The sequence below is a fragment of the Falco punctatus genome (assembly GCF_963210335.1).
Source record: "Falco punctatus genome assembly, chromosome: 1".
NCBI lineage: Eukaryota > Metazoa > Chordata > Aves > Falconiformes > Falconidae > Falco > Falco punctatus.
Window position 1 is genome coordinate 78,097,833 of NC_137580.1, and position 25,573 is coordinate 78,123,405.

General features: G+C 42.7%; 1 protein-coding gene across 1 annotated transcript in view; it reads left to right on the forward strand.

Annotated features, from left to right (window-relative positions):
• NPY2R (neuropeptide Y receptor Y2) overlaps positions 1–25,573 on the forward strand; it is a 28,892-nt gene extending 3,319 nt beyond the window's left edge. Inside the window, exon 2 of the mRNA XM_080385107.1 lies at positions 1–25,573. Within this exon, the coding sequence (XP_080241233.1) occupies positions 37–1,194 (1,158 nt within the window). The 5' untranslated portion in view covers positions 1–36 and the 3' untranslated portion in view covers positions 1,195–25,573.

Below are 25,573 nucleotides of genomic sequence, written 5' to 3' on the forward strand. Positions count from 1 at the left end.
GGCCAACTCTGTTGCTTAGACCAGGCTGCTGCAAGGATGGGGCGCCTGGAAGTAGGAGGTGAAGAAAACCAGACAGATGAAACGAAGATGGAGTTGTTCACCAAGCTGTACTTGCCGAGGTACACCACACCGCTCAACGAATTGGCTCTGGACCCTAAACCAGAACTGAAGGACAGCACAACGCTAGTTGAAGTGCAGATAATCCTCATCTTTGCTTACTGCTCCATCATCCTGCTGGGGGTGATCGGGAACTCCCTCGTGATCCACGTGATCATCAAGTTCAAAAGCATGCGCACAGTGACGAACTTCTTCATTGCCAACCTGGCTGTGGCTGACCTGCTGGTGAACACGTTGTGCCTGCCCTTCACTTTGGTTTACACGCTGTTGGGCGAATGGAAACTGGGCCCGGTCTTGTGCCACCTGGTGCCTTATGCCCAGGCTCTTGCCGTGCACGTGTCTACTGTTACCTTGACTGTGATCGCTTTGGATCGGCATCGCTGCATCGTCTACCACTTGGAAAGCAAAATATCTAAGCGGATCAGCTTCCTGATTATAGGAGTTGCCTGGGCAGTCAGCGCTCTGTTGGCAAGTCCTCTGGCCATCTTCCGTGAGTACTCATTGATTGAGATCATTCCTGACTTCAAGATCGTGGTCTGCTCTGAGAAGTGGCCAGGGGAGGGGCAGCTCAACTACGGCACCATCTACAGCATCTCCATGCTCCTGATCCAGTATGTGCTGCCTCTGGCAGTCATCTCCTATGCCTACACCTGTATTTGGACCAAGCTCAAGAACCACGTTAGTCCTGGGGCAGGGAATGACCACTACCACCACCGGCGGCGGAAAACCACCAAGATGCTGGTGTGTGTGGTTGTGGTGTTTGCTGTCAGCTGGCTGCCATTTCACACCTTCCAGCTAGTCAGTGACATTGACAGTCAGGTGTTAGACCTGAAAGAGTACAAACTCATCTACACAGTGTTTCATGTCATTGCCATGTGCTCGACGTTTGCTAACCCCCTTCTCTATGGCTGGATGAATAACAACTACAGGACGGCTTTCCTCATGGCCTTCCAGTGTGAACAGCGGCTGGACTCCATCCACCCTGAAGTATCAGCGGCTTTCAAAGCCAGGAAGAAACTGGAAGCAAAGAGGATTCAATTCCCTGGAGACTCTTTCACACAACCTACCAATGTCTAAGATGTCTGACTTTAAAGAAGAAACGAATACGTTGTGGACAAAGGGATATATCCGTTTTGACACGTGCATTTTTAATGCATAATTTTATTCATAAATGGTGAAAGAAAAGTAGCAGGTATGATTTGAGGGGAGTTGATTGGCATCAAGAGTATGTAATTGTTACAACTGCAAGGAAATAGAAGGGAGAGACTTTGTTTATGGCCGTCTCTAACAGGGCAAGAGACGCTCCCATCCCTCCCATCTCTTTTTAACAAGTCTGAATGCCAAAGGCAGAGTTTGCTGGTTTTGCTATAGGAAGGCAAACAGCTGATTTGTAGCACAGGAGTATTGCTGGTGGGAGCAGGTAATTTTTATATTGGGTATGGAGATCAGGGAGAGCAGAAGTCTGCTAGGAGAATGAAGCCTGTCCGGGGGGAATGGACTGTGCTGGTTAAATCTCAAATTTTTCAGACCCCTTCTCTCCCACAGGCATCTTTTGCAAAGATAAGGGAAATAAGAAGAGAAATATGCTTCTGGTTTTTGACTTGTACTGAAGTACTTCAGACCACAGCATTTGAGATGTATTAGGGCAAAAAAAAAAAAAGAAAAGAGAAAAGGAAAACACCCCCCACCCAAACAACAGATTCAATGTGAAGAAAGGTCAACTTTCCACATAAAATTAAATGTGCATTTTCGTCAATCAAATGGGGAAAAAAGTCATTCCTTAAGAATTGGCTGTGGTTATGCTGGTGAGAAAATCACGAGCCTGTGACCTGATCAGTAATTCCCTTCCGTATCCCTACCTTTCATTCTGTGCTGGGAATAGCTCGCAAACGCAGTGCTTTAAAGTGGCATTTGAGGGCAGGGGATGCAGGCTCAGGTCTTCTGTGAGCACTTCATAAACTGCCAATATTTTCATTTTCAGGACCTGCTTAAATGTCTAGTGTGTTATTAACTCCACAGGCTTTGAATTGTTGCTGCTTTCTCCCTGGATAATAAAACAGCAGATAATTTTGGTCCTCTGGAAAGGCTGCTAAATGGTAATGTGCTTTTCCTTATTGTGATTTTATGTCACACACTCATCTCGTCTTGGAGCTTTTTCCATCTTTAGACTTTGTAAAAATTAAGAACATCTGAATGACTGTAACCTAATAACAGTGTGCTAGGTTTATGTGATAACTTATCAGTTATTCTGCATGCGGTAGTTAATAGTTAAATTCCTTTTTTGCTCAGGTATAAAATTTTAATGTTTACTGTGTTGTACACAGCAATGTTCAACTCTTCTGTGTCTTTGTTTAGCCTCTTTGAAGTCATTAAAGAGACGAAGAAATTTTCAATCTATATTTATTCCAAGCTGTCCTGTTGCTTATCTAGAATAAAAATAAGTGTGATACTTTCACTTGGAGTCTCTTTGCACAGCTACATTTCAGCTGCCTCATTTTTTTTCTCTCCATTTGATGTTGTTCCTAAATTCATTGTGTTCTCTCTTACAAATTAAAACCCAACAAAACTCCAGCACTGAAGTGTTAATAGTGTAATGAATGGTATCAGATCCTTAGCAAGTCAAGAAATTAATCTTTCTGTATGCAGTATTTGGTGCCATCCTTTAAATATCCATGAAATCTTTTGGACTTGGATTTCCATGAACAGAGAAAGGAGGTCTGGCGAATTAGCTAGTGTTTACTCAAGCAGGAAAAAGTATCCATCATTCTTAAACAGTTTTACAAAACCAGATTAATTCTTTAACCATGTTGAGAACATGATATCGTCCACAAGTTATTTTTGTCTGAGTATTAATAATATCCAAAATGTAAGCTCAGAACCATTATGGATGAGGAAGGATTACAGAAATGTGTGATTATTATGGACATCAATCATATGTATCAGTTACAGTTGACTCTGAACCCTTCATCAAAAGTATTATTGCCACAAATAGCCTCCTTTATTTAAAAAGCAAATAGTTTAAAAGTTCCATTGAGACCCTTTTAAGCCTGTTAGAGTGTGGTATGTAGACAGTTTTGAAGTAACCATGACAGTATGTGCTAAAGCTGCAATTGTCTGGCTAATTCTCCATGATTTTAAGTCTGCTTTACGTCATCCTGTATGAAAGTGATTAATTACAAATTATCTTTCAGTCTCTTTCATGGTATCTTTATTTTACTGCTTCCTGCGCTTTCTCTGCAGCCGCCGCATTGAGCCAAGGTTGGCGCACTAATGTACTGCATTGCTGTCTCCCGCGTGGAGGTGGTGCTGGGTCCGTGCCTGCCTTAGGGTCACAGACCTCCGCACGGTGTCCCGTGGATTCTCCCGCAGGCGCTTGAAGATGGGATGTGCAAGAGCCAGCAGGCACAGCCTGGTGCATGGTGTAGTTGCTCCTCGGGACTTGCCTCCTGCAGGAACATAGCTATGCGCTTTGGTACCTCTTCGTGTTGTAGGAAAATCAGGCTCTTCCTTCCTGAAAGCACCGAGGTAGCAAGATCTCTTAGAGTTTCCCCACATCTCAGCTGTCAGAAGGATGTGGAAACTTGGGGTTCATCCCCGTTTGCCCCTAAGGGAAAATGAACGTGTAAGCAGGATCTCACCGCCGGGCTGAGGAGTCTGCAGGGGAGCCTCTGCTTTGCCTGAAATAGAAACCAGAATCCAGGTCTCCCCATTCACCTGTTAGTGCTTTAATTAGTTTTTTTAAAAGCATTGCGTTCTTTTCCTGTTGAATAGGCGCAAGTTTTACATAAAGCCGAAGAACACCAGCAGCCACCCTCTGAAGAATTTATAAGCAGGCAGCGGGGCACCCAAAATGAAATGTCATCGCTGATTCAGGGCAAGAATTTGAACCAACATGCCTCGGTTCTCAGAAAAGTGCCCTAGGCCCCATGCTGCAGCCTCTCCTGAGGCAGCAACGTGCATCTTCTTAGGGCTGTTCTATCGTATAGAAAAGCTGTTCTGCTGTATAGAAAGCAACTAAACATCAAATATGATTTTATGGGCAAGCGGTTATGACCTTTGCCTGGCACTCAGGTTCCAGGCCAAGGATATCAAAACAGATATGGACAGAATTAAAGTTAGCACCACCACCCACCCCCTTCACTTGTAATTTCTAATATAAAGATACTGCGATACAGTGGAGAACAAGGTGAGTATCACCGTGCTAATCTCGGGGGGGTCTTAGTTTTGGCTCTCGTTTGGGGTTGGCTTGTGAAAGGGAGACCTGTCCACCACATGAATTCTATCAGATATGATCTAGGATCTTAGCTGATCAGCACTTAGTTCTGAGCCTCCCTGGAAGATCTTGTTCTGGTGCCTTGTGGATCTGACCGGCAGAAATGTGTCTCCAGGCTTAGGCAGCGGCAGAGTACCGGGCAGTAAGTATGTAGTTAGCTTTGTGCAGCTGCACCTGTAGTGTCCCCAGCAGTGCCTGGGCACAGGGCAACGGAGCCTGGGGGCAGAAGGGCAGCACTCCTGCACTCTCCTGATGCTCTCAGGCTTTTGCCTCAGAGGAGGACACTGCATCTTGAGGCCACGCTTCTGGACAAGTGTTAAAAGTCATGTTGCCTGCTCATGGTTACAAGCGTTGGACTACAACTGGAGAAGTAATCATGAGTAAGCTGGATGGGGTCTTACGGGGGGCCAGTGAGGGTGGGTGTCCAGTGTGTGGGGACAGCGCTGAGCCCTCTCACCTAGCCCTATCAGTAAATAGTCTTCACTGAGAATTGTGATCTCCATGTAGAGCAGCAGACTAAGGCTGAGCAGAAAGTATATTGCTGTGAATCTAAGAAAAATAGATTTGAGGCCATAAGCAATGAAAACAGAGGGACTGAGCCTGGACAAAAAGTGGGTTTAGTATACATATCTGTTTGTATATAAACAGCATGGCAGAGCTGTGCGAAATCTGTCAGTAGAGTTAAGTTTGTTGGAAATAATTGTCTGTTGGTATTACCATATCTTGTATAAAATGTGTAATAGACATACATACATTGCCAAAATATTAATAATTTATATTAGGTAACACTACAAGTAATAACTGAATGGAAAATATTATCTGCATTTTATCTGTCAGACCACAAAAGAACCACTGAATTCACAGATTAGTATGATCCATTTCCTTGCTTCATACTTTCTAAACTCCATCAGGGATTTTTCTTATATTAATCCAGATAATGACCTTAAGTGATGAATTTTGTCTTTGGATTCCTGAGTTGTTTACATGGTACCATCATTATAAATGCCATTTCACAAAAGGGAGGTACTTTGTGCCAAATTACAGGTTCTTTGCCTGAAGAAGCTGAGAGATGTTATGTAAATCTAGGTTAGTGCTGCTGAAGAGCCATGCTTTTAATACTGCAGTATAAATGCTTATTTATGCAATCAATAGTAATGTTCATATCTTTATTTTTTTAAAAAACAGTAAATTGGATGTTATTTTAAAAGAAAATTAATACAAGGGTAGTGAGGAAATCTGAAGCTGCTAAAACTGGAAATGTAAGTCAGAGGATGAGTGACTGCTCCAAAATGTGAGAGAGCAAGAACAGGGCTAGTAAGGATGTAATTGATTTATAGACTTTCCTTCTTCCCTTAGCCTGAGCAGTGAAAGAAACGTGTTAAAATGAAAAGAGGGCAAATGAAGGCACAGATCAATTGTATGCACAAAGGACAGTGTTGTCTGGGGAAACTGAGGAACTCTGAGGAGAAATTCCTGTGATCATTTGAGCCTTAAAATTCACATCATGTTCTCAAGCAAGTAAATCTACGTCTGCACATTATTTCACCTAAATGCAATATAGGTAAACAGCTCTGTACTGATAATGTATCACAAGCAATGGATGTGTTATTAATTCTAGCCAGCACATGGGATGAATAATGCATATGTACTACTAATAAGCTCATTTCAGATGGGATATATGAAAAAATTGGTGCTTGTGTTAAAATCTTTTCCCTCTCAGACTTCACTGAGCTCCTCTGGAAGGAAGAGAGCTTCAAGCTATAAAACTTAAAGATTGTGGAATTACATATCTGATGACTGAGGCACAATTTAGCTTGAAAAAAAACTGTAACTTGTTTCACTGATACTGCATAAGGCTGTGGTTTGCCTTGGACCTGAAGCTAAGTTTGAACAACTGGAGTTTATATGAAACAAACTTTTATTTGTATACTTCACAACTCTCATCATATACTAACCCTGCTATCCTAGAGAATATTTTCAGCAGTAGGATCTATACTTACACATCCATGGGGCCAAACTATTTCTATCCCTTCAAGACTGCACAGGAAAATGGAAATCTAGGGCAATTCTCCTACTCACTGGTATCCTCCAAAATAAAAGCTGTTTGTACCCAATTAGATTTTGAAGTTTGTTGGCAGCACTGTGACTTTTTAATTTATTTAATGAAGCTGGTGAAACATCTAGCCTTGCTGTCCTTTCACTCTGGCTTCAGGAGAAGAACCGAAATGAACCTGAAGGTGGGCTGAGGTAGGGACAACCTTCCCCAGCGGACTGGGGGGACTGCTCCCAGCAGCTGGGCTGGGGAATTGTGAATCAGTTTTACAGTGCTTTGAATCTTGTTTATGCCACTGTGAGACCAATGCACATTGCCTTTGGCAGCATTTCATCCCAGTTAACACGCTGATGCAGATGACTCTGCAGAGTGTAAGCGTGCAAGTGCCACATACCTGCTGTCTCTCAAGTTCAGCACAGTCCAGCTTCCAGAGCTCTAAAACAACTGGCAGTAAGTGTCCACAGACACCCTGGAAACTTCGTAGTGGTGCGGGGAGAGCTGAGATAGCTGTAGGTCAGTCTGGGTTGGTGACCCTACAGCCGTCTGTAGCAGCTCCTCAGGCTGGTCTGTCCTGTGTGCCTTAGCGCTAGGTTAAGGCTCAGTCTGGTACCTCCTGCTGCCTCTAGCACTGATGTGCCCCAAGGCACCAAAAGCTGATGGCCACTTCATAATGATACATGACGTGAGTGCTTGGTGAGCTCTGCCACTTCAGTGGTGCATTTCTTCCCCGTGCCTCCATCAGCCACACTACTTGTACCAGAACCAAACTGGCAGGGACACCCGCAGGGAAGAATGTTTTACATGTAAGAAATTGTCACAGCACTATCCAAACTAGCCGGCTGCAACAAGGCTTTTACCATCCCATCCCAGGTTAACTTCCATAAGTAGCTCCTATGCCTCACCTCTTCCAGGCCCCTCTTCACCCCAGGCTCCCCTCCCTTCCCCCTCAGAGCTATTTAACTACTCAGCAGAACCAGCCACAGCTGCACCTTGTCCACATCAGCCAGCCCACCGCCCCTGAAGCCAGCCCACAGCTGTATGTCATCAATGTTCATTAACCTGCCTTCATTCCTCTACAAGAAATGATAATTTTCTTGTACTGACAAAACCACGGGTTGCCGGGTGGTTATGCCCACATATAAATACTTCAAGACGGAGCTGGGTGCAGCAGTGGTGGGATGGGACTGTGCAGCAGCACCAGCTCTGTCACCACAGCATGAACCAGATGCTGCTTTGGGCACTGCTGACTAGATGGGGCAGAACAAACTTTCTTCCCCCCCCCAAAGCTGCCTCTACTTAAAAATGCAGTGCTCCACAGTCCAGTTTTTCTCATGGGGTAGGAATGCCTTGTCAGGAACAGGTGATTAACCTGCTCTCAGTCACTGGGGCATCTTGATCAATTCCCTGCTCTTGCATAAAAATCCCACGATACAAGAACTATAAATAAAATAACAAATTTTACACATTGCAACCTAATAATCTTTATCTCAAACAGAGGTGCTCATGATTTCCTTGCACTTGATGTGGGTTCATTTGTAGCTGTGAAGGACCGGGATAAAATGGAGGAGCATTTCCCAAGCATGAACATCTACCTCTGCACAGAACCGCACAGGAGTTCCTTGTGTTTCCGTCATTCTTGAGGTTTCAAACAATATAACTGTTGGCTGATTATTTTGAAAGTAGACTATAACATAAGGCTGTAAAAATGAAGTTTTATGAATACCACACTTTGAGAAAACTACATCATTATTTACAAGAGGCAAGCATGCAAACAAATAAGATTTTATACCTAAAAATTTGAAGATGCTTTGTAATGAAAGCTAAAGACTATAGATTTTGAAACTAAAACATGAATTTGGCTTTATCAGTTTACTTATGACTTATTTTTCAGAGAGTTTCAGTGAAAAGCATAACTCCATTAGGTCAATGTATTAAACCCATTAGGCTTTTCCTATAGGAAATGCTTACCAGCCTTGCTAAATGTGTTCTTTGTGAAGGCAAATGTGTCTGATCAAACTTCCAATTTAATTATTGGAATAATACTGTGGGAAACAATGGAGACCCTTTAAGGAATCATTTCAATGCTGATTTTAACTGTGTGGACTGTATTCCACCCCAACACTTCTCAGTTTTTTCTTCCAGGGACACTGAGACCCTTAGAAAGAGAGAGGGACCGTTGCTATCCCTGTAGCAGAGCTGGGAAAGGCAGGGCACAGACAAGGAAAAGGGTCGCTGGGTGCCATGTGGTCCGTGCTCACTGCTTGCACGTTGCCTGTGTGTGGGTGCAGCTTGCTGTGCCAGATGGCTGAAGCTGGAGGCTTACACACTGTCTGCAGGCAAAGGCTGGGAGTCCCTCTGATTGCAATGATTTTGCTAAATAAATCTGGAATAGAAAGCAAAGCTGAGCAGTATGCTGCTGATGGTCCACAGCACTGAATTAGCATGCTCCTTGGCGCTGTTTTGGACTCTGCCAACTAGCACTCTCCCAGACGGAGCTTATGCACACATGCATCTGCTGTTCTCAGCAGGGCCAAGACTGATACGTCTCTCTCTGTCCTGTCGTGAGCAGTGACCAGACCTCGAACATGCCCTTAGCGTCAGCTCTCAGGATGTACAGCACACACCCACTGGTTCACGCTATGAAACCCCTTCCCTGGTGGGTGCAGTACAGTTCTTCCTTGGCTCCAGAGCCTCTGAAGGTATGTCTGAGGGCTAGAGGGACAACTAACAAGGTGCAGAGGAAACTTAAGGCCACAAAATTTGTAGGAGTGTTACTGCCAGTACATGTTATCTGACCACAGAGCCAGAACAGTGCACTTCCCAGTTTTATTGAGCTATAGTATAGCCTCTACGTCTGAATTTCCATGTGTGAAGGAGATTCTCCATCCTTCTACAATGGGTAAGCCAGTGTGAGGCAGCAAGCATTTTCCTGGGTACTGTATTCAAACCCCAAACTAACTTAGTAGTATAGTTGTGGTTGCTGTGAACAAATAGCAGAGCTAATGCTGGGATGCTGTAGCTCTCTGAGAGCAAAAATAGGAAATCACAAAATATTTCTGTCCTGTTGTCTGTCTGGCCAGCCAACATTATTGTTGTTGTTATTTATTTGATTTGCACAACTATTGTAACAGGTGTGAACTGTAATCTATGTATGTGTATATGCATATGATCTACATCTACACCTGCATCTGTATCTATATCTACATCTGTATAAAAGAATGTGAGGTTTCAGTCTCAAAGGCTTAAAGCCTATGTACTGTGTAAGCTTAGAGATAATGGTTACTTGCAGTAGAGGGACACGGCAACACAGAGTTATGGAACTTGTACTAGTCGGTATGATGTGCAGGGGTCAAGAAACCTGAGCTGGGTAACATTAAATCACGCTTCTGTATGTGACTGGTGAAACTTTAATGATAGGGGTGCACAGTTTATGGTCTGCAGCATTAAGATCCTCCATGAGTCATCTTGAGCCAGAGGAGTAATTGCAAGGACAAGCAGAACTAGGAATGAAGAAAGGGTTAGACCATAACAAAGGCAGCCTCGCTGTGTACAGCAAGTCCTTGGTTAGCTCAGTTGACTGGATATGAAGGTAGAGAAAGGAAAGAACTCATTACATTCAGGATCCTCATTTTTATTTGCTTGCTTTCTTCTAATGGGGAAGCAAAAGGGCTACCCTCCAACTCTCTGTATAATTGATTACCAGGACATAAATTGAAATGAAAAATAATGCCCTCCGTAATTGCTATCCAAAAGCTTGAAATACACCCTGAAAGGATGCTTGCAGGTTTATCAGTCCCATTCATCATCCTTTCCCTTTTAGTACCTGTGCCTATGCTATGAATGCTGATTTCAAACATCAGAAGAAGCTGCCTTCCTGACTCTTAAGTTAGCTGGAAGCCCCAGTGGTGTGTCGGCTTATTCTTTATAAACTACTGTCTAGTGTCTCTCATGATCTCTTCTTCTAGCTTGGGCTATAAGATAAGGCAGTAACTTCCTCTAACCTTACTTTGTGTTTATTATTTAGATATTTCTGACAAACTCTTAGAACACTTCACAGTCTCATGTGCATGTGCTGCATATGCAAGTTACAGCTCATTTCTAGCTTCTCTGGTTGTCCTATAGTAGCGTATAGCTGTTCCAATCCATTAAAAAATAAACAAATCCAACCCTTCATTTTTATTGACTAGTTTACTACTTCTCTGAGACATAATACAGGTGATGCCAGAAATTTCCTCTCTCTCTGTGGGATCTATATGGGATATATTATACATATGGTATATGTATAGCTTGGTACTATAAAGGGGACTAGAGTCTTTGGCTGCATAATGCTTAAATCTTTATTTCTGTATAAAACCCCCTCGCTTACAACTTCAACAACTACTTCAAATTACTATGCAAAACTCAGTAATTCAGCCCCCATAAAGCATCAGAAAGATCTGCCTGGGTGCTTGCTGGGACAAGAGGGCAGGATGAGGCAGTCTGCACCACTCGCCTCCTGACAGTCACGTAATTTGAAAGACACTGTGGCTCAGGAAGGTGTTTTGCTTACTTATTTTGTCCTGTTACACAGAAAGTTGCTTGTCCCTTCTGGGGCAGATGGGTGTTCATTGCGTGGGCTCTGCTGCTGAAAAGGTGGGTTTCTGGGGAACAAAATACACAGGCCTTTGCGTGTGATGCTGGCAGCACTGCAGCATCCTTGAAATACCACCCCCGCCCCCACCCGGTTTCATTGCCAATCTCCCCACCCAGTTTACTACATAAGCGATTTTCCTCTTCGGATCTCCAAATGCCAGTCCTTCACAGACTGTTTTACAGCCTTATGTCTTTGCAAATCCAAAACAACTGACATTTAAACAGCAGGGAAGAGGCAACAGTGCAAACAGAACTACAACTCTATCACAGCAGGGCTTCCTGTTTAAAGCAAATGAAATGCTGCCTTGTCAAAAAAAAACAGGTAAAATGAGGAAGGTCAGAGCATCGATGCCTTTTTTTGTTCTTATGTTGATAATTTCAGGTTAGAAGCTGCATTCATGTTTTTCTACTAAAGTTCCACCTATCCAGTATCAGAGCTGCTCACGCAAAAAAAGCAGATTAAAGAGGTAAATTATTAAGGCTGCTTTTTCCAACACAAACAGACTGAACTGCTTTTCTAATCTTTGCGCCAGTGGGTGTGATTCTTGGTGTTGCTGTCTATATCTGAACTGCTGCAAGCTGATGTGCATACCGCTGAACTTTGATGGATTCTGTTACCAGAGAGAGCTAAGAGATAGAGGAAGGAAAAAATCAGTGAATGCTGATTTTGAATTTATACTTCCAGTTCCCTTTTATTCTTTTGAAAATCTCCCTATAAGCAATTTCATACCTTTACATATGCATACATTTAGCTCACATAGCCTGTTTTCCTTTAGTTGCATGGATCAGCAGCATCTCTCTGAAATTTCATGGGAGCTATCCCACCACTCTGACTGAAGTAGCCGGCCTTCATTTGACCTGGCTACTTTGCAGCCCTAAGTAAAAGCATATACTCTTTCAGGGACAGGCTGGAGCACTTTCAGGATGGAAAGCTTGCAGATGCTCCATTGTCCTTAGTAAAGTTCTGGTTCATCCATTCAGATGAAAAAGTCTGAATGACCAGACCCTTGAGAGCCCGCTCCACCAGCACATCTCCTGAAGGTGAACATCTAGCAAAGTCAATGGAAAGCATGCAGTTTGTGTAGCTTGCCACGATTCTTTCCCACCACTGGAGCCTACCTCTTAGGCTGTCAGTGGAGTGGCTTTTAGCAATGTTCTTTGGGAAAAAATGGGTATTATCTTCTGTATTCCCACTGGTATTTTAGAGACAGTGTATTTGTCTGCAGCGCCTGTTAAGAAACTCGCCACAATAACCCTTCTGAAAAGCGTGACAGGCGGGAAGGTCCTTCACGTGGTCAGGTTTTCAGCTCTGCCTCATTTCCCGGGGCACTTCGCTGATCACTCCTGGTACTTTCCTGCTGGCTGTCAGTAAGTCAGGCTTTAACACTCAGAAATTATTTGGGTGGCTTGACTCTGTAGTCAAGATGGTTCTCATCCTTCCTCCCTGCCTCCCCTCCCTAGAAGGATGCTGCTGGCTCTCATTTCAAAACAATCCTGCTTGATAACATGGATACAAAAGAGGGAACCAGTTTCTTCAAAACACTATGAAATCGCTTTTGCAATTAAAAAAATCAAACAAGCCCAGCACAGCATTTGAAATAAGGGTGTATGATTTAATTTTTATGTCTCATAGGCAGCCACATTTAGAGTCTGATCCTCTCAGAGGCTGCCGAGGACCTTTGCCTGCTGCAGATTTCGGTTTCTCGCTAGACATCTTTCAGAGGAAAGGAGCTGAAAGCCAATCTTAAATACAAACAGCCTAGTCACATCACCCAAGCTTAAAGAAGGACAAAACCTACACAGGGAGAACTAGCTATTAGAGCTCAATAATACATTGGATTTTCATGTTCAATTAACACATGTTGATTTTTACAACAGCTCATTTTAAAAATACGGTCCTAGGTTAGTGTTCCTAATATATTTTTATAACGCGAATGCAGGACGGGTGAAAGAGAGATGTAGGCTATTACGGCACAGATGTATTACCATTGTTTATAATCTTGGAAACACTTAATGCAGACCCTGCTAGATCTGAACACGGTGGCACCTAGCAACTCAGGAGTACCTCAATCCTAATGTACTTTGGCAGGTACGTTACTCAGATGAACAGCATGCCACTTGAGGTCATGAGTGGTTTGTAAATCCATGCTGAAGAGCTCTACTGAACTTTATGAAATTATACCAGACCAAAATATTCTTTTGCATAGACAGAACCAAAGACAAGTCTGATGTCTTATTACCTTATTTTACCCTCACTTATTGTGTTATGTTTACTACCAAATTACTAGTTACATAAGAAAGAGACTTGGCTATAATTTTTTTTTTTCCTGAGAGATGTTTAATTCAGGTGGGATGTTGCAAGAAGAAGGAAAGAAATAAGTCAGACATTGGCAATTATACCTGAAAACAATGGAGTGAACCATTGGGAAAGAAGGAAAAGTGTTTCTCATGCAGAAATTTCTATTATGCACGCTTTGGCTGGCACAAAATGTAGCAAAACATTCCCATTTGGCATTTAGCAAAGCAGAACACAAACAGCACAGTAGATACTGTAAGCTGCTGACCAGATCCTCAGCTCCCATAAATTAGGTCAGTGTAGCTCCACTGCATATAGTAACACTCAGCCCATTTGTATCCCACTGTGGCACCAGCCTGAAGAACCCTCCCTTTCACATGTTCCGTTTCAGATGGAGGCAACAAAAAGAAATTCACTACATTAGCGCTACGATAAACTTTTTCATATGCCTTACTTTTCTCACTTTGGAGCTTTGTTTGGATGGATTATTGGTAAACGTGACTTGTGTCCCCATATCTGAAGCCCCTCCTGAGGCATGAGGGAGAACAGGGGACCCAGGCTCTGCAAGCCTGAGCAGCCAGTGCTATGGTCACACCAGGTGCCAGCAACAATGGGCACATGAGGAGAAAGGCTTGTGAGCAGCCAGAAGCTGGGGGCTCTGTGGTAGAAGGTCGAGTTTAGAAGGAATGGAGATGCCTGGGATCAGGACTACGAGAAGATAAGGGCTTTTATTTTTGCAAGAGAGCCTGAAGGTACACCGTAGGGGGATAGAAAGGAGAAGCAGAGGGCATGGGGGCAGAAGGTTAAGTCTTATAAAGGAACAGTTGTGTGGTATGGTAGTAGAGAGATTCAGGGATTGCAGCTATGGTCGGGGTGGGTAATAAAAAGAGCCTTTGCCCAGGCCTGTTAATCTCATATCTAGGTGCCCTGTTCACTCATGTAGGTTTGAGTTGACACACCTGTGTTAATGGTGATACCCACTGGTCTCCATAATTTATAAGTATTATGAAAATTGAAAAAAGTCCAAGTGCATTCATTCACCTGAGCAGGAAGGTTTTACTTGTCTTTGTCCTCTTTCTCTTAGTAAAAAAAAAGAAGTTATTCTGAGCTTGTCCTGAAAATCACAAGATTTGAAGAGATCCCAGGGAAAAATATTTTCACTTTGTTTAAACCTGATGCGGTTCCCTGCTTCTCACCGCAAGATGAAACCATTTCAAATTTAGCACCCCAGTGGAAGTCCAAATGGAGCCTGAAGCTCCTCATCAGTAGCCAAATAAATGCCTTGTCTGGAGTTTCAGCAACCCAGTTGATGTTGATGGCTGACACTTGCTCCTTCATCTGTTTTTGTTGCCATAGAAACAGAGACAAAATAGTCAAACTTAGGTAAAGCTTTTTTCTTTCTTCCTTTTTACCCCCTTTTTTGAAAGAAACAACAATAGCAAAGAGGTTCATGAAGTGCTGCTTGTTTTCTGTGACCTGGGGCTCTTTTTTATTGGAACTGGCAGATAGTAAGCAGCCAGCTACAGAATCATAAGATCCTGTGCAAACTCGAAGAGGTACAGGCTCAAGTGGGAGAGAGATATTGAGATATTTCCTCAGCAAAGCATACAGGCAATGAGTCAACTGTAGTGAAAGATCAGTAGGAGTTTACCAGATGAAAAAGTAAACAAAAAGCATGAAAAAACACCTCTAGGTGTCAGTTCCTCTCTTTCTAATGGTATTTGCTCTAGTGAGTAAGGAGCAGAATGTATTGTCTGAGTTTCTTTCATTGTACCATGTACAGACATGATTAAAATATCTGCTGAAATCAAATACTTTCTTTTGTTATAACCATTTTCTGAAAAGCTACAGCCTTGTTTTGCAAATGCTTGCGCTCACACATGTTTTGGTCAGACATACATTGCTCTCACTTATTCCTGCTGAAATTATTTCAGTTGCTTAACAAGGCAGAGGAGCAGCAGTTAGGCCAACGAGTATGTTTTATGGTACACGTTCCTGTAGAAATAAGACAAATTTACTTGGAATTTAAATATGCCAAACAGAAGAAGAAAGTATCTTTCCCAGGATGGGGTCCCTACCGTGTCAAAATTGATCACTACATCATTGATCTGCCAGACAGACGTATGGCGTATGAATCTAAGTGCCCCATCGGATTTAGACTAACGGTGCAGGTGATATTTCCACAACGTGTGCATTTTCCAGCTAACTTCTTACTTCTTCCTGCAATACATCCATCATTCCCAAAGACTTGTTGCATCTCTTATTGACACATTACACTACCAGAAGGACATCCCTTTAAAGCCTGTCTCCAGATAGATTTATGAACAAGCTGGAAAGGCATTCATCCCAAAAGTTACTGTAAAAGAAAAGCACTGTTCTGGGAGCTAGTTTCCATATTGTGAAATAATTCCACAACATTTTTTGATGAGTTTTGGTGATAATTTAGAACCTTATATATGCAGACACTAGTTCTTGTGGTCTTCAAGCCTTGACAGCCTTGAGGTACTTCTAATGCAGTGAACAAGTGAGCTAACTGAGCTGGTGACTGTCAAGACTAATAAAATGGATAAGGAAAACCAAAACCTCTTGTCTGTTCACATGAGAAACATCTATTTCCAAAAGATTTTCACATTTTTGTGCAGCTAGGAGAGATTTCTTGATGTTTTTCATTAATAATGAACATTTTAACATTTTACTTTAAGGGTAACTGTTAACAAGCACTTATTTTCCTTTCATCATTTTCTTCCTTGCAGAGGAAGGAAGTAATTTTGCATGTTCTAAGAAGTCAGATAATTGTAAATCCTGCCTCTTCTTAAAATCCGGTAGACAGAAACCTGCAATTTCAGTTTGGAACAACTAAGAGAGTAAAAGAAAAATATTTAGTTATTAATTTATTTTTTAGGAGGTAGATGAACCTACATTCTCTTATTTAGTATTCTTTACTTCTTGGTGCCCCATACACCAATTTACTCGGTTTACCTTGTATCTGGCTCAGAAACTTGAACTCTCTACTGAACATGGAATCAATGTAACTTATTTACATGCATAAGGTAGGACTCAAGCAGGATAACAAGGCAAACTCTTACTTCATCAATTGTCGCACCTTTATCAGGAATTACACCTTGTGTATAGAAAGTCATGCAGAAAATTACATACAGAGTGCAAAAGTTCAATTTTTAGAGCATCAGAATGGCTGGACAAGTTGGATTTAAGGTCTGTTTAACCCCAAAAGGCCATCAGGGGTGAATAATTGATGTGAAAGAGGGAGAACAGTGTCAGAGCAGGCATATAATGGCCACTCCCCCCAATACTTTTTATTTTCTGGAGAGCTACACCCACTGGATGTAGTTACTATCTCTATATTAAATAAATACTTGAACGCTACAAAATTGTTAAATTTCAATACCACAAACTTGTCCAAGCAAACCTGTCTCGCTTTTTAAGCCTGTTCAAATACTTAATACTTTCTGGCTAAGAGTTTCAAGGCTTAAATGTATGTTGCATGAAGGACAAACGCTCCTTTGGTTTCTTTTCATTTGAATCATTGTCAGCTTTATTTGCTGCCTCCATCAACAAACAAAGCCCAGGAGCTTCACCACAAGGCCTGAAATACCATTGCCTTGTGCCTGTGGATAAAAAAATCTACCAATCAACGGTTTATCTAAAGCTGCACTGTAAGAGAAACAGGGAGAGGCTGGTTTGCATAAAGCCATTAATATACACACCCAGGGGCCAGAGGGAGTAAGAGACAAGGGGTAAGGGCTGACTACAGCTTGCTCCCCCCCAGTGACTCCCCCAGACTTCTGCAGAGCTTTGTGTTGGCTTCCACAGCCAGGTCAGGTCACCTTCTCACACGTGGTATGGCTTAGCAGCTGGCGCCTAGCTTCTTTCAGCCCCAGCCTTCCACATCCTGATTTACTACCTGATACACACTGAACAGAGGGTGTAGATTTATATCTTGCGTATCTGTGCTAGCAGCTCTAGAAAATATGCAAAAGGAATTGTTTTGTGGCAAATGAGTCAGTCCATCCTTTCTTGGGGCACACAGAAAGTGTATGTAGTCTGCAGATTATCATTATATTACTATAACACAGCATTATAATGACTTCACAAGTATCGTATTTTCAACTACATTTCCTTAGTTCCTCTCCCTGTCATATTTACCATATTCCTATTCACTGTTAATTATATAAAGATCTATTAGGACATCACATAAGCAACAATGCAACAATGCAGCTACTCCAACATATAAAGGTTTTACAGGTAGACATACAAATGATGTACAGTTTACATAAACTTCAGCAAGTCCTATTTAAACCAGAGACTGAACTGTCTCCATCAATTAATGATGATTTGGGTGAAGATAAAAACTACTAGAAAATCAATATTTAGTTATTATCCAAGGTTACAGGCTGTTTTTATCTCCTTTCACATGGAATTACATAGTAATACATTCAGCATATTGCTGCTTGGCTTTTCATCAGCAAATCATTTCTTATAAAAGCAAGCAGTAGGCTGGCTATCAGCAAAAGGCAGGCATCAAGCATCTCGTTATTTGAGACATGAGAATCTAATGGGAAAATACTGCTGCTTCCAAATCTTTCCTCTGCTGCCTGTAGTTATTACTGTTGCTGTGAATACGGTGCTTTTGAAAGCTGCTGGGCTGCCATCAACAGAAGGCTGGAAACACCATTCGCCTTCTGCACACCCAGGACCAGGAAGAGCAGTGGCAGCACGACACCTGCCAGCCAGCCTGATGCTATATACCACCAGTTATAACGCCATTCCTCATCATCCAGGCTTCTCCATGTCCTTCAGTAGGACTTTTGTGTGCAGAAGCGCGGGTGTAGGATGTGTGGATATCCACTCAAACCTGGGAGATCTACCTCTAGGTGATGGGTGGAAGGTTTGAAGTAGGTGGTTGAAGCAGGACGAGGTTTATTTACCTGGATTTCTGGTCTTCTGAATGATGGATGTCTGATCATTCTGAACTATGACCTTTTCTTTTGACCAGGCTAAAAGTCTTGTCTTTAAAGTTGCTGCCCGTCCCAAGTCACTGGTGGCTGTTCAAAAATATTTTGGACTATTGCACTGCATAAACATGACTATTCCGACATTTGAGGTGTGCAGACAAATGCACACAACCCCTTACCATAACTTAGAGAAGATTTCTAAACGTGGCTGTTAAGCACACAGCCAGAGCTGACCCAAGGTTTCTCCTTGACACAGGTAAAACTCAGTTTTCAGATGTGCAGTGGTAAAATTCCCTTTTGCCTAGCTTTTGGAGGTGCCAGCTGAGGAGGTCCTGCGGGAAGGAATGGAAAGCAGTGCTGTGCCACATCGCCCTGTGTTCCCTTGCCTGGTGCCGAGTCCATGCCCTGGGCAGGAGAGCAGCAGGCACTCCTGGCTGGAGCAGGGGCACGGAGAGCAGGGCTGAGGGTGCCAAACTCCAGCTTCTGGGGAGCACCGGCGCATCTGCCCGTCTCTTCTGAAGCAGAGCACACTGAGGATGTGGTGCAGCAAGGCAGCGAGGTGAAGAACCCCTTTTCCTCAGTGCTCTGTACTATGGCACGGGCTCTTTCAGTGTTTCACATCTTTGTTGGGGTTTATTCCCTTTCCACGTGCACCAAACGGGTTAGCTAGCCGGCATTGACACACCGCCATGCCACGGCCAGGTCCCGCAGCCCTCGCTCAGGCAGCAGGCCTACTGCGCAGCATGAGGCCACCTGCATGCACAACCCCTGCCTAGCCCAGCCCTCACTCACACCACCTCGTGAAAATTGAAGGCACACAATGGTTAATGTAATTTCTGAAATCTAAAGAATATGTAACCATGGCTAATTTCCCCAGGCACTCTAGAAATACCTTTCTCTCGTTTAAGACGTATATATAGGTCAGCCAAGTGTTATCAGTAACTAGCATTTAATGAGAAAGCTAATGCTTTCACTGCTTCAGCCATCAGCTTTTCTAAAGCTGAATGTCCATTTTCAGAAATTTGTGGGTTTTTTTCCATATAAACATACAAACAAGGAGTACGAGGTACAGTATGGATGAGAAACCTCTGTCCTCGTATTTCAGCAGAAGCCTTCAGTAACTTCTGTACGTATCACTTGTTCTCCCATTTACAAATCTTTTAAGGACTGACTTAAAACTTCACAATTCCTCACGATTAAAGAGCAGAGCACAGCCAAGCTGTTCCAAAAGTGCACCGAAAGCATTTTCACCTTGTGCCCCAGGCCCTCCAACCCTACTTTGATAGCATGTGTTGAACCAGACGAGGAAAAAGGTCTGAAACCTTCCAGTCCCACACATATTCTGAGCTGGAGATGGCCAGTGACAGCGCTGCCTTGTCCCAAACACACGCTGAAGTCACTGACACCTTCGTCAGCGTGAGCGTGGCCCGTCTTGGTGTCAGGGACACAGCTCCTGCTGAATTTCTGGTTTCTCTGTCTCATGTCTTGAAGATCTGTTACATGTAAGAAAGATCCCAGCACTGTTAGTGTGGAAGTTTGTCCTGGTTTTGGCTGAGATCGAGTTAATTTCCTTCTCGGTGGGTAGTGCAGTGCTGTGGTTTGGATCTGGTCTGGGGACAGCGTGCTCGGGGACTTCTCGGTTACTCAGGCCCTGCCGGTGGGAGGGCTGGAGGTGCACAGGAATTGGGAGGGGACACAGCCAGGACAGCTGACCCAAACTGGTCAGAGGGCTATTCCATACCATGGGACGTCATGCTCAGTATATAAACGGGGGGGGGGGGGGGGGGGTTTGGCGACGGCCACCTGTCATTGCTCGGGGACTGGCTGGGCATCAGTCAGCGGGTGGTGAGCAGCTGTGTTATGTGTTACGAGTTTTCCTTTCTCTTTTCCTTTTGGATTTCATTCCTCTCCCTTTCTCCCTCCTTTTCATTTTAACTGTTATTGTTATTATTCCTGTTGTTATTCTGGATTTATTTTATTTCCATTATTAAATTGTTCTTATCTCAACCCTCGAGTTTTACATCCCTTTCCACCTCTCCTCCCCACTCCCCTGGTGAGGGGGCAGTGGGCGAGCAGCTGAGTGGCACGTGATTGCCAGCCAGGGTTAAACCACCACAAAGGTCCCTACCCACCTGCAGTTCTGCATGTAAGGAGAAAAAAAAAACAATCCACAAAGTGCATTAGAGATTTTTCTCTTAAAATGTCTAGGGAAAATCTTCTGTATAAAACTGGAGACAGTCACCTTCTGCAGTTGCAGCATCCAACGTCACAAAAGGAAAAATCAATCAAATTATACGGTAGGCAGTAGGGCTGCCCGTGGACTTTCTCTTCTCGGCATTTTATAAACCTTGAAGTGACCAGTCAGTAACAGCAACCAAAGACAATGAAGCAAACATGTTTTAAGATGACTCATTAAATAGTACTGATACATCATATGGTCATAGTCTTTTCTAATCTGCTTCATTATCCAATTGTTCGATATGCACATATGCTTGATCCAGCGTGAGGGGGGACCTTTCTTTCATTTTTTAAGGGTTTGTGGAGTAAATCATTAAATATATGACTACAGATAATAATAATAAAAAATATTCAAGACACTAAGCAAGTTAGACGGCAAAAATAAATAAATAAAAAATCAGGGTTGGAATGAATCCCAAGTGTTTTTCATTTGAAGCTCTTTATTCACTGTGTCGATACAGTCAATTTCCTCATAAGACACTACAGATTTGGCACACAGTGCTGCTCAAGGATGACACCGGCAGCAAGCTGTACTTGTAATGAGCTATGAAGTACTATGAAACAGAAATGAGATACAGTATCTTCAAAGCTTGACAAAAGATAAAATATAATAGAGTGTCCTGACAAAAATGAAAAGTAAATATATACAGCTTATGGAAAAAAGACTTTGCTAGTAAGGTAAATGTTGCTGTTTATTACCTGCCACATACTGGTGCCATTTCTCTGAAGTAGTAAAGAATATGCTTCTGCTAGGAAAAACGCTCATCTAAATGTTTCAGCCAAACAAAATAGTATAAGTTTACATTTATTTTTAATCTAAATTTTCTGCAAGTTAACTAATTTAACATATGAGACCACACAGTTCAGAGTGCTGTCCTAGGAGCTGCTAAAGTTCCCCACGGTGGCGTTGAAGGCGGCCCTATGAAAAGGTAACAGCATTCTTTAGTCTCAGATCATAAAATCAAAATACAATGTCAAGAGAAGACTGAATGAAATATCAAAGTTACCAACAGCTATAAATGAAACTGGATTAAAGGCATATAACTGCTAGGAAGAAGTGATTAAACACGGCAAAGGGTATACCGATTGAAATGTGAATTCTGTGCACAGAGATGTGACTGCAGTTGCAGAAAGACGGAAGGGCACAGGCGTGGTGTGTGACGGGCATGCGTGTGTGCAAGAGCACCCTGCAGCCTGCAGGTCCGTAGAGCTCGGGGGAGATAACAGTGCAAACACCCAGCCTGGCAGTGCTGGGGCTGTGACGGAGCAGAAAGTGGCACTGGCCAAAGAAAACTTCCGAGGAAATTGAGAAAAGTTGCTTTACAAAGCCTTCTGAAAGCCTTTTCTCAAAAGCAAGTGCAAAACTTTCTAAAACATCTAAAATGGCTTCTTTAAATTAAAAATTAATAACTAGCTCTCTGTGGCATTTTGGTTTTTAATTTTTCCAGTAATATGTAATGATAATGTCCTGACCTTATTTCAACACAGCCAAACTGTAGGAAAAACATATGTCTACTAGAATGCGGAATAACTGCAAAAGTTGTCTAGTTTTGCTTTGAAAATCCATGGGAAAATTTTCCATTTTTCTCTGAGAATCAGATGAGAGTAAAGCAAATGGATGAGGAGAGCTGGCTACAGTAGAAATGCATTTATTAGACAGATGCAGAACTAGGTCAAGTTGTATTAAGTCTGCATACTTTATAAAGGAAAGCTCAAAAGTTAAGAAAGTGTGGGAAGGGATTCATTGCCTATCAAGCCTGGAGGAAGATAAAATGTGAAAACAATTAAATGTCTTAAAGATTACAGTATTATCAACATTAAGGGCGTGTATTAGGAAGATTAGTATAATCGACAATGATTTCGTATTGTGTGACTCTAAAGTGTAGGGAACTGCAAGAGGCTAGAAATGGTAAACAAGTGTTGTCAAAAGAAAGTGTTCTCTTCCTGCCTATGCTTACTTGTCAAATATGTTACAACATCACATTTTCAGTGAAAAGTTGAGATTTTGATTAAAGAAATTTCTATAGGTTCTTCCTCTTTTCCATTAAAAAAAAAAAATGATCAAGTTTTCACTGAAAACAATCTCAGGCTTTCATTATTTAAAATGAAAATTTTAGAGGCTCTTCAGAAAAAGAGCCATTTTCTGATGCAGATACCTTTGGATACCTTGGAAAGAGGCCTGAAAGTAAACTCATGATGAAACAGCAAAGACAAGAATTGAGAGAAATGAAAGCAGCTTTGGAAAAAGATGGCTGTGGAAACAAAGACAAATGAATGGTTTAAAAACAATATTTATGCTGAACTGATTCAAATAACATTGTGAGGCTTGTGAGTCATGGAAAACAAGAAAATAACAGGACCAAATGGAGAACTGCCTCGGGAGATGGATAGGGCTTACGCTGTCCACCACCCTTTCCTACGTGATGCCCTCAGAACTTTGTGTGGCAGCTGCGGGGGAGCCAGCCCCCAGCGAGGGACAAGCTGAGCAGCCTCATGGTCCTACAAAGCTGTTGTAAAACGACTGGCAATTAATGTAGGAAATCACATGCATGTGAGCTTCTGATTTGCTCACATCTGTTTGCCATAAAGAGCAAGTAGCTACACCTCACTGCCCTGTGTACCCAACCATCTGATCTGCAAAGAGTACTGAGAGAAAGAGATGTGCAGTTAAATTACTTGAGCAGACTAAACACAGAAAGAACATTTTAAATTAGCTGGGTTCAAAGGCCAGCTCACTTCAGAAATTAGGATTAATTTGATCTGTCACTCGCACGTCTCTCAGCATCAGAAAATCACTAATTGGCAAAGAAAAAAACCACGGCTGTTTGCTCTAGACTGGGACAGCAGAGCTACCAGATTTCGGGCAAGTTTTGACTTCTTTTAAGAAGAGAAAATGGGGGTGGGGGAGGGAGGAAATTAGCGTTAAAGGAAAAACTTCTTTACCATAATGGTAAGAAAGAACCCAAATAGCCTATGTTACAGGGAGAGAAAATGTAAACAATATTATTAATAAGAATAGTAACTGCTTACATCAAACAGTAAAATGCATCTTGCGGCTGATGCCTGTGAATTATTAGTGAATAAAAATGCAGAACTACTAATTATTATTCTATGTGGTCATTGCTATATTCATGCTTCTTTGTTTTGGTCCTGGTCTTGTATTTTCCTCAAGAACATCTCCCAGTGAAGGTGCAGGCCAAGGTGAGAGAGCCCACGGTGCTCAGCTCCAGCATGGAGACACCGGGGTGACCAGTTTGCTCCTGTCCTGGGTCAGACTGACAGCACGTGTCTGAAGGGAACCCAGAAATATGGCACCGTGAGAATATTGTTGTTTCTTCCTTTTGTTGCTCTCTGGGATGTGAGGTCTCTTAAGAAGTGAGGCCATGTCAAGGCCTGCCACGTCAGCCCCAGGTAATTTTTGTCTAGTTCAAATCCAGCTGTGAGCCCAACAAGGAACCTTCAAAAGCTCTTTTCCTTTTTTTCCACAAAGGGGACATGCAGAAAATGAGGCTGATGTGTGTTGGGTTGTCAGCAGGCTGTCTGGGGAAAGACGAGCTGCCAGCAGTCCGTCAGCTGGCCCGTCAATTGGGACACATGCAAGAGATTATTTCGTTCCTTTATTTATCTGAAGCTGGCTTGTTGCACAGCCCTGAATTATACAGCGGACGAGATGTATGTAAACATCTCTTCTCCTTCCAGCGTGGGTAGATCAGATATATCCTACGGTGTCTAGGCAGATGAGAATGAAACAAAAGTTTCCCCTTGGGTTTTTTGTCCAGGGTACACAGAGTGATGCTGGGAGGGAGTAAAGTGATGCCAAGGTGTCTAACCTCAGGCATATTACATATTGGACTTGATGATCTTAAAGGTCTTTCCCAACCTAAATAATTCTATATTACCAGCCTTGGAGCAGCAGCAATCCCCTTCCCTTGTCTTTATGAAGCGTTTTTCTAACACCCCGCTCACTCCTCAAGAAGCAAAAGGAAGAAGTCACTGCTGCTGAGGTCCCTCAGATCAGAGATATCAAACAGAGAGAAGCAGGGTCCAACCAAATTGTGAAGACTGCAACCAGCACAGACTGATCCAGCTCTAGGTTTTGCACAAAACCAATGTATTGGATTTGTTCTCCTTCCCCTCTGCCGTATGCATGTCAGAGTCAGAGAAAGCAATCAATGAAAGAACAGTGGCTCCAATTACAGCCTGTTTCCTGACTTGTTCCAGGATAATACTCACACGGAGACAAATGGTAAAGCTGTAGCTTGCCCACAATCTTTAAAAAAATCCATCTTTTGTGACATTTAAGCTAAATTTAAACTGCAGTTCAGGGCAATTTGGTGCTGGTGGCTGATTGCCTGTCTTTTAAGTCTACAATGTGATTTTTAACCACTGTGTTGCATTATTACTATTTTGCATCTTGCGGCATGGAGTTGATTTTGCATTACCCATAGTATTTAGGGAGAGAAGAATGAGATGTGTATAGCAGAAAGCAAAGCAAGATGACATCTCTACATTAGGCTATAAGCATGTACACCGAAAACAGAAATGTCAGCAGCTCTGTAACCTGCATTTAGGCTCCAGCAGGGACTGATGTGAGCTGGCACACTCATACAATATGATGCTGTGGTGAGCTGACCTTGGCTGGACGCCAGGTGCCCACCAAGCTGCTCAATCACTCCCCTCCTCAGCAGAACAGGGCAGGGAGAAAGTAAGATGGCAAAAAAACCTTGTGGGTCAAGATGAAGGCAGTTTAATGAAGCAATAGCAAAAGTCGTGCACGCACAGAAGCGAAGGAAAACACAAGATGCTGCCCAGCAGCAGGTGATGTTTGGTCACTTCCCAAGGAGAAGGGCTTCAGTACTGTAGCAACTGCTCCAGAAGACAAACACTGTAAATAACAAATGCCTTCCCTTCCTCCTCCTTTCTCTTAGCTTTTACATCTGAGCAGATGTTGTAAGGTATAGATACCATATATAAATAAATATATATATATA